Here is a 9,983-nt window from a genome sequence, read left to right as displayed (position 1 = left end):
CCTGGGAGTGGAGCTTCCTCTGGGTGTTGTGGGACTGGCTGTGGAGCTTACACCCAAGGTCTGCTCAGCACACCAGCCCAGAGAGAGCGAAAGGAACCTGAGCCACTGTTCCAAGGGAGATTTTTAATATGTTTTCATTAGAAATTTTGTAAATCTGTCTCATAAGAAAAATATATGGGCTGGTGAGATGGCTCAGTGGTTAAGAACACTGACTGCTCTTCCAGAGGTCATGAGTTCAAATTCCAGCAACTACACGGTGGCTCACAACCATTCATAATGAGAAACAAATAAAAAAACAAAAACAAACCCATGGGCCAGAGCAAGCCAGGCCAGAGGGGGGCTGGAGCCAGTGGGGCTGGAGCCAGTGGGGCCCAGAGCCACAGGGGCTCAGAGCAAAAGGTGCCATGCAGACTTTGTATGACAGCAGTTTTTGAGGCAAAAGCTTCATGGAAGCCAGTCTCCTGCCCCTGCATTGTCTCCTGGCACCCCTAACTCAGAGGTAGTCCAGATAACGAACGTCCTTGCGAACTCGCTTGCTAGGTGCCCACCAAGATATGATTTATTAACAGCTAGACAAAATTGGACATTGCTCTCAGACCTTTACCAACGTTCCAGCATCTTAGCCAAACCCTGGCTTGGAATTTACCCACCCGGACTAATTGCCTCTGGCATTGTTAGGGAAATAATGAAGGGAATAGGGCATTGAAGGTTACAGAATGGGAGACTTATCCCAGGGCAAGGTCAAGTAGAATCCTCCTTCTCAGTACTGCAGCTGAACCACTCCTAGGAATTAGCAAGAGACAGTCTCTACTTGCCCAAAAGATTAGCATAGTGGGTGTTTTACCTAGGATGGGCGGGACCTTGAGCAGAGTGTGTGTGAGAGACCATATGCAGCAGTCTGCATTGAGCATTCAAAATCCGAGCCTCTGTCCTGGCTGGCTCACCCGCACCACCACCCCCAACTCCGGCTGGGCCCATGTGGCCTGAGCATGCTCGGAGCCCGGGGTGGGGGTGTGGGGGGATGCTGCACCAGTCCAGAGGAGATGGCTACTGTTTTAGACCCAGTGTATTTTAGATGGCCTCAGATGTACTGCAACTACTGAGCTGCCAGATTTTTCATCTCTCTTTTGCAATGACTGTAAAAGCCTCATGACATTTTTGAGAAATACATTCAGATAACACACTTCTTATGTCGTGTCTATCACACGCCGAATCCCTTGCACACCTGGCCAGAACTCTCATCCCACAGAACAAGAGCTCCCCGAAAGAAACCCTGGTCCGTGGCAAAAAGGGAGAAGGGAAAGGGGAAAAAAAGAAAAATATATTACTGAGGTGAAGTTCACATGGCAAGAGCGAACTATTCTAAAGTGTTTAATGGCATTTACTTCCTTCAGCTAATTCCAAAATATATCCCATCATTCCTGAAAGTTTTGTGTTCAGCTGTCATTCCCTAGTTGCACAGTACTTGTGTATGTGTGTGTCTGTGTGTATGTGTGTGTGTATGAGTGTGTGTGTACTCACATGCTTGCATGCATGTATGGTGGGGATCAAAACCAGGGCCTCACATATGCCAGGCAAATGTCCTGTCATTGAGCAGCATCCCCAACTCTCACTTAAATTTTTTCATTTATTTTTATTTTATGTATATGGGTATTTGCCTGTATGTATGTACCATGCACACGCCTGGTGTCCATGAAGACCAATAGAGGTTGTTGGATGCCCTAGAACTAGAGTTAAAGTCAGTTAGGAGCTGCTATGTGGGTGCTAGGGACTTACCCCAAGCCCTCTGCAAGAGCAGCAAATGCAGGAAAAATAAATGTAAAATTAAAAGAAATCTTAGAAGCAGAAAGTCAAGTGTTGTCTGAAAGCCTTAACAGCTTACTAGCAGAGGCACGTGACCAAACAGGATCAAACGGGACCAAACAGGATCAAGCAGGATCTAGGAAGAAAGCGGTCCCTGAACATGAAGAGTATACTTGTGTGCTAGGCTTGCATCTGAAACAGTACTACTCAAGCCGAATTTAAACGACAGAAGCCACAAGAAAGGGAGCACTCCACCAAGAAGATAGTGATTGCAAGTATATTGTGTTGAACACTGGGGCCACCCAACTTCATAAAACAAACACAACTGGACATATAATGGAAGACTTCAATACAGTAATAATGGTGACTTCAATATATCCACTCTTACCAAATGTAGGTCACAGAAAAGGTCAACAAAGAAACTAAAGAGTTAAATTGCCATAGATCAATGTGGATTCAACAAGCCAAGTGTGCTAGTGTGTACAGTTCTGAGGAGGAGGACCAGGTTCAGACATTTGGCGTCATACTTGGCTACACAGTGAGTTTGAGGCCAGTCCAGGTTACATGAGATCCCGTCTCAAAAAAGAAAAATGTTTTCACAGACATCCGCAAGCTACTACTTCTCACAGCTGCAGAATATACAATCCTCTCCACAGCCTACGTGGAGGAAAGCAATCACATTTTACTCACTAAGTCACTCTAGTTTTTAAAGTTGAGATTGTTTCTTGTATCTTATTAGACCCTAATGGAGTGAGTGAAAGTTCAGTAACTGTCCAGATGCATGGGATGAAGGGTGCAGTCATGACTGATGGTGGGTCACTGAAGAACCAGATTTTGAGACTTCCTAGAACCCAGTGAAAATCAGACCTCTCAGAACTTTAAGACACAGCAGAAGCAGTTCTTTAAAAAGTCTGTGGTCCATCAAAGACATCATTGCCAACAAGATGGCTCATTATGTGAAGGATCTGCCACCAAGCCCAAGTACCTAAGCTGGATTCTGTGCTTGCTAGTTTTATGTTGGTTTAACACGTGTTAGAGCCATTTGAGAAGAGGGAACCTCAACTGAGGAAATACTCCCCAATCAGATTGGCCTTTAACCAAGTGTGTAGTGCATTTTCCTGATCAGTGATTGATTGGGAGGAGCCTGACCTTTGTGGGTGGTGCCACCCTGGGCTGGAGGTTTTCTGCTGTACATGTAATAAGCAGACAGAGCAAGCCAGTAAGCCTGTGGCCTCTGCATCAGTTCCGGCTTTGAGTTCCTTCCCTGACTTCCTCAGATGATGGACTACAAGCTATAAGATGAGTTAATGTCTTTCTTCCTCAAGCTGATTGTGTCATGTGTTTTATTACAGCAAAATACTAAGACAGATTCCCAGGACTTGTGTAAGAAGACTCTCCAAGTTGTCTTATGACCTCCACATGCACACATACATGTGTACAGACACATGCCCAAATCCAAGCTTTGATGTTTTTTTTTTTTATCAATCAGAGGACTTGGCTAATTATGTACCAGAAGATCTTAGAAAAAAGTGCTGGGAGATACCTTAGTGGGTAAAGTGCTTACTGTATAGGCAGGAGGAAGTTCCGATCCTAGTCACACCGGCACAGTGGTGTATGTGGAATCTCCACTCTAGGGAAAGCAGGGGCCAGACAGGCAGTTCCCAAGGACTCACTGGCTAGCTAGTCTAGCTAAAATGGGCTCCAGGCTCAGAGACACTGTCTCAAAAAATAAGGTGGCAAGTGATACATCTATCATCTACCTCTAGACTTAATACCCATGTCTGTATACACACATACCACACACACACACACACACACACACACACATACCCCAAATCTAAAATGATGAAATGGACACTAAACAGATAATCCATAGACTCAGTTAAACAAAACATTGATTCTTTAAAAGGATGAACATGAGTAACAAACCCTTGGCCAAATCAGCCAAGAGAAAGAACACTCATCAAAGGTAGAGATGGAAAGGTATTACAACAGAAGATGAAATCCAAGATTCAATTCTGAAAACATATTCCAAGAAATTAGAAAATCTGGAAGAAATTAATATGTTCTTGGGCACATGTGAACCACCAAAATAAATCAAGAGGCTATAAAGAAAAAGAAACAGGTAAAATTGTTACATCTGACATGACCTTATACTATGTACAGGAAGTCTAAAGTAGTTCACTCCCAAGACAGCTGTTCAGAGAGAGATAGATACTCAAGGGAGCAGAATTCAAGCTTCACCCAACAGGCATTTCTATTTTTATATTCTAGAAGTGAAATACTCCAAAGTAATATTACAAGAATAACTCTGCAGGGTGCAGGTGGCACATGCCTTTAATCCCAACACTCAGAAGACAGAGGCAGGCAGATCTCCAAATTCGAGGCCAGTTTGGTCTACAGAGCCAGTTTAGGACAGCAAGGGTTTTGCCATCTCTTATATCCCCTCTTTGATCTCTTTCCCAACTGATGATGTGAAAAAGGTGCCAAGACAATTGAGTGAGGGAAGGATTCATTTCTTAATGTATACCCTTGAGATAACTGGATAGCCACATATAAAAGAATACTTCTCACTATAGACAAAAAGTATGTCATAATGAGTGAATAAAAGAAAACTATTAGAATAATTACCAACTAAATGTGAGCTTTGTCAAAATCCATAAGTTTTGTTTCAAAGAACATCAAGAAAGTAAGAGAAAATATTTTGAAATCATAAGTCTGATAGGGTCTTGTATCTGGAACATATGAATTATGCTCAAAACTCCAATAGACAATCATCCAGGCACACAGTGTACCACTGTAGCCCCATGTGCTCAGAAAACTCAAGCCAATGGATCACTTGAGCTCAGAGGTTCTAGACTAACCTGAGCAGGATGGTGAGATATCATCTCAAAACTGACAAAACGCAGGCTTTAAAGAGGCAGAAGATTTGAACAAAGGTCCCTCCAAAGGAAGAACAAACAAGAACCCTGGATCAATGCTAAGTCCATTGTTGATTAGGGACACCGTCTCACATGTGCTCAGATGGTGTGGACCAAGGTGGCAGGGACAGTTCTACAAAGGATGGCAGGACCTACAACACTCACATGGCTGAAAGAATTGTCAGGCGGTGAAGCTACTTTGGAAACAGTTTGGTAGTTCCTCAAGATGTTTTACAGAGCTATCACAAGGCCCAGCAGTTCCATTCCTACATATATACCTTCTCCCAATCAAAAATATTTGTTCATATAGGAATATGGAGGTGCACGGTAGCATTATTCATAATAGCTAAAAGTAAAAACTCAAGTGCTTATCAATTGGTAGATGAGCACAATATGATATACCCACAGAATAGACTATTAAAATCTGTTATGGGTCTGGAGAGATGACTCAGCAGTGAAGATACTGACTTAAGTTTGATTACCCAAGTAGTGGTTCACAGCTATCCATAACTTCAATACTGAGGAGTCTGACACCCTCTTCTGGCCTCCTGAGGTACCTGGCAAGCATATGGTATACAGACATGCATGCAGGTAAAACACTCCTCCTACACATAAAATTTCAAAGTATATTACAACATGAATGAACCTTGGAAATATTAAGCCATACATTGTATGATTCTGTTTACATTATCAGTGGCTGCAAAGGCTGAGAAGTAGAAAGGAGGCTTCACTAACCAGTACAAGGATTTTCTTTGGAGGTCCTATAAATAGGGTGGGAGATAGCTTGGTAGATAAAAGCAATAGTCTGCACACATGAGCATTTGAGTTCAAATCCCAAGCACCCAGGTAAAAAGCCAAGCATGGCTGCCCAAACCTGTAACTCCTCCAGCAACAGTACGCAGAAACAGGGAGATCCTGAATGTTCACTGGCTATCCAGCCTAATCAACAGCCAGGCCAACAGCTTACGAGACCCTGTCTTAGAGCAATGGTGTTGAGGGTGTATGTAACTCCCCCAACACATACATACCTAAACACACAAATAAAAATATTCTAAAAATAATGGTGGTAGTAATGATCACACAGTTCTGTAAATAAAATACATTTATTGATAGATAAGGTCTCACTATGTAACCCTGGCTGGCCTGGAACTGTTTGTAAACCATACCAGCCTCAAACTCACAGAAATCTGCCTGCCTCTGCCTCCCAAGTAATGGGATTAAAGGCATGCACCACCACTCCCAGCCTCTTAAAATACACTTTAAAATTTTCCTTTGAACTGACAACTTTGGGAGAATATATGTTGCATATGCAAATTATATCACAATCAATCTTGCTATGTTTTTAAGGAAGAAAATGTTTGTTCAAGCTCACAGTTCAGGAGATAGAGTTTAGCACAGCAAGAAAGTAACGTGATTGGTCACATTGCCACTGCAGGTAGGAAGCAGAAAGATGAATGCTCATGAGGTCAAATCCCATGGTCCATGGAGTGGTGCCACCCACATTTATGTTCTGTTTTCTTTTCTTGGTTAAACCTCTGAAAATGCCCTCACAAACACACTCAGAGGTGTGTCTCCTTTATGATCCCAAGTCCGGTCAAGTTGACAATGAACATTAAATATTATAATACACCAACTCTTTGTCAGCTCAATACCTAAATGTATCACTTATAAACTACATCCCACCACTGGTCCTCTCATGAGCAACATGCACTAAGCTCATTTCCACAATCCCCCCAAGTCTTAGCAGTCCCAAATTTACAAAACCCTGCTCTGAGACTCAAGGGGCTCCTTTAACTGTAAGCCCCTATAAAATGAGAGGAAAAGTTATACACTTCCTATATCCAATGGTACCAAGTACACTCCATCAGAGACAAATTCAAGGACAACGTGGAAGGATCACACTACAGCAAGCTCAAACCAGAATCTGCATGTCCAGTCTTGGGGCTCCACTAGGGCTGGGTCACTGCCCTTCCAACTCTGTTCCCTCTGACAATTATGGGCACTTTCATGGGCTGGTTCTTCTTCCTGCCCACCACACCTTTCCCCGAAAAACATTCCATGCTTCTGGTATCTCCAATATCTTGGCTTTCCATTGCCATTTAGACTTCACCTTTCGTACATTCATGCACAGCTCAGAAGCCCCGTGCAAGGATCTGACCCTGCTGTACCTTGTATGGCCTCAGCATTATCTGGAACCTTGGTGCAAGTCTACAAACCTCTCACATTTGTACCACACATGCCTGCAAAATCTGCATTTCGTGGAAGACCCCTCTGAGGTCTGCTGCCAGCTCATGAGATAGCCTGGCCTCCTTGGACCACAGCAGGCTCTCCAGCCCAGTTCCTGGTAGTCTGTCTCCTCTGAAACTCCACCAGCCTCATCTCCTCTACTCCTGTTTCTTTCTCTTTTTTAATTTTATTTATTTTTATTTTATGGTTTTGTCTGTGTGTATGTCTGTGCAGCAGATGCATGCTGGTACCCACAGAGACCAGAAGAGGATGTCAGATCCTTTGGGACTGGAATTAGAGACAGTTGTGAGCTGGTGTGTGGATGCCGAGAACCAAATTTGGGCCCTCTGCCAAGTATTCTTTCCAGCCCCTTATTTTTCTATTGTTGTTGTTTTTGTTGTTGTTGGTGGTGGTGGTGGTAGTGGTGGTGGTGGTGTGTGTGTGTGTGTGTGTGTGTGTGTGTGTGTGGTATTTGCATGAGAGTAGGTGTATGTACCTGCTATGGCAAACATGTTGAATGCAGAGGACAACTTTGGAGAATTGGTTCTCACCTTCTACCCTGAAGTCTAGAGGAGAAGCTCAGGTCACCAAGCTTGCATGGCAAAGACTTTTACTCGCTGGTCCATCTCAACGTCCACATTTCTGTTAGCACCCTAGGCTTCCAGACTCCTAACACGATGGCTCATCAAACCCCATTTACAGACGATTCTAGGGATCCCCTAGCTCATGGTTTCAAATGCTTTCATATTCCTTCCATAGGAAGGCTTACAGACTATATAGGGTTTTTGTTTGTTTTGTTTTGTTGTTTTTCTTACAGTAACACTCTCAGTAGCATTTTCTGTATTGTTGCTATCTCTTCTTGCTGTGACCAAGTATCCTGCCAAGAAGCAACTTCGAGGAGGAGCTGGTTGTCTTTCGTTCACAGAGCAGGAAACACAGTCTGTCGTGGTGGAGAAAGCGTGGCAGGTGGCAGGAGGGGTGAAAGGCGACTTGGTTGGATTGTACTACAGCCAGTAAGTATCAGAAAGAGAGAGATGGTGCATTCCTTTAAGGTCTCATATTTGTTGCTTGGACTTGACTTGAGCTCAGTTATGCTTGAACTCCCCTCTTGCTTGTCCTTCCCAGTTCTGAAGTTACATGTATGCACCACTACAACCCAGCAAAGCTGGTTAGTAATTTTTTTCAACAAGTCCACAGTCCGCAAGTAGGAGCTGTGCTTTTATAAATTGAAACACATTAAAACTGTATGTTTAAGGGGCTAGAGAAACGGCTCAGTGGTTAAGAGCAATTGCTGCTCTTGCAAAAGACCTGGTTTGTTTCCCAGCATTTCCATGGTGGTTAACAGTCACCCAGTTCCAGGACATAAGAATGCCCTTTTCTGACCTCTGCAGGCAAAACACTCATAGAAAATAAAAATGCAAGGCTAGAGAGATGGCTCATCAGTTAAGAGAACCGCTCTTCCAGGGTACCCAGGTTCAATTCCCAGCATCCACATGGCAGCTCACAACCATGTGTAACTTCAGTAGGTCCAGAGTATCTGACTCCATCTTCTGGCTTCTGCAGGCATATAGGCAGGTTTTACAGACATATATTCAGGCAAAATACACACACACACACACACACACACACACACGTGCATGGGGGCAGACAAAAAAAATTGAAATAATGGGGGTGGGGCTGCAATCGGGATGTAAAGTGAATAAATAAATAAATAAATAAATAGAAAAGACTGAAATAGCATAAGCTCGTATGAACTTTGACTATGCTGTTTCCAAACTACTAGAAGTTAAATTCACCCGTGACATACTACTTTGAAATATGCAAATGCTTACATGTAGTGCTTTAGCGATCAATTCTCCGCCTTCAGGTCCAATATCATTAAACATAAGGTTTAAGTAAGTGATACTTGGTCGTTTCTATAGTAAGGAGAGAAAGAAGCTATCATATCTGCATTTACTAGAATCAATCAACATATGCACAGTATTTAAGTAAACACGCTAACGGAATTCTAACAAAGGCAATCGCCGTTTAAGGGGATTCAGAGTCACCTTTCTCTCCCAAATACTGAAATTGTAATATCATTAGAAGGAAAAGACTCCATCGAGTTGTACCAACAACTGGATGTGTGAGCATCTTTGCATATTTAACCATGGCATATGGGTTTGCAAAAGACAACTCAGGAGGTCCAGGTATCAGCTCTCCTAGTACCAAACGGAAGTGGGTCCCATGTATTCCAGGCATTAGACACAGAGTAGATTTAAGCCCCTTTGTGTTTTCCATACTCAGTGCTTGGCTATGTGCCATTTGTCTAGGTGGCCTCATCTCTCAGCAGAATGGTGGATAAGAATATTTGCTAGCAGCAACGTAATACCTGAAGTAGTTTTGCAGCATAGTAGGCACCAACATCGCCTATGAGGTTATACCTCACATCTACACCTGAAACACACAGGTGAAAAGAAACTGATATTCCGTACAAAGAGTACTTAAAATCAGGAAAGTGAAAAGCAGGCAGTGTTTACCAACAAGCAAACTTACCACTGATACATGGCTGGTTCCTTAAAGCTTTGGAAAGAAGCCAAAAGTCTTCACCTGTTATCCTCTGTCCTGAAACTAAGCGACTGTTACCAGCAATGTTTACAGTGATTTTTTCATTGGGTCTGTCAAAATTAAAGAGATGAAGAAAGTGAGGAGGAGGACAATGTTAACACAAAGCTTGAAACCCTTCCATTGTTAGTAGTAATATCAGAGACTTTGCAATCCAGGTTAACACAGGTACCTTTCCCATCATTTCAATTTCTCTCTCATAACCCTACTACCCTTTTTTTTTTTTTTTTAAATGTTGTGACAGAACATCTGGAAAAAAAAGAAATCTAAGGGTTAGGCTCTGTTGGCACACACCTTAAATCCCAGCACTCAGAAGATTTCTCTGAGTTTGAGGCTAGCCTGATCTACAAAGTGAGTTCCAGGACAACCAGGGTTATACACAGAAATACTGGCTCAAACAAACAAACAAAAACAAACGAGGGGGGGGGA

At 42.9% G+C, this 9,983-nt stretch overlaps 1 protein-coding gene across 1 annotated transcript in view; it reads right to left on the bottom strand.

Moving 5' to 3' along the window:
- Window positions 1-9,983, bottom strand: part of Lrrc34 (leucine rich repeat containing 34) — a 25,190-nt gene that overhangs the window by 11,693 nt on the left and 3,514 nt on the right. The window contains exons 3-5 of the mRNA XM_031376532.1: window positions 9,486-9,607; window positions 9,322-9,386; window positions 8,783-8,866 (exon numbers count right to left, since the gene is read on the bottom strand). Of these exons, the coding sequence (XP_031232392.1) occupies window positions 8,783-8,866; window positions 9,322-9,386; window positions 9,486-9,607 (271 nt within the window). The remainder of the gene's footprint in view (window positions 1-8,782; window positions 8,867-9,321; window positions 9,387-9,485; window positions 9,608-9,983) is intronic.

Source organism: Mastomys coucha, unplaced genomic scaffold (genome assembly GCF_008632895.1).
Source record: "Mastomys coucha isolate ucsf_1 unplaced genomic scaffold, UCSF_Mcou_1 pScaffold17, whole genome shotgun sequence".
Classification (NCBI taxonomy): domain Eukaryota; kingdom Metazoa; phylum Chordata; class Mammalia; order Rodentia; family Muridae; genus Mastomys; species Mastomys coucha.
This window is presented reverse-complemented; position numbering and strand designations above follow the sequence as displayed.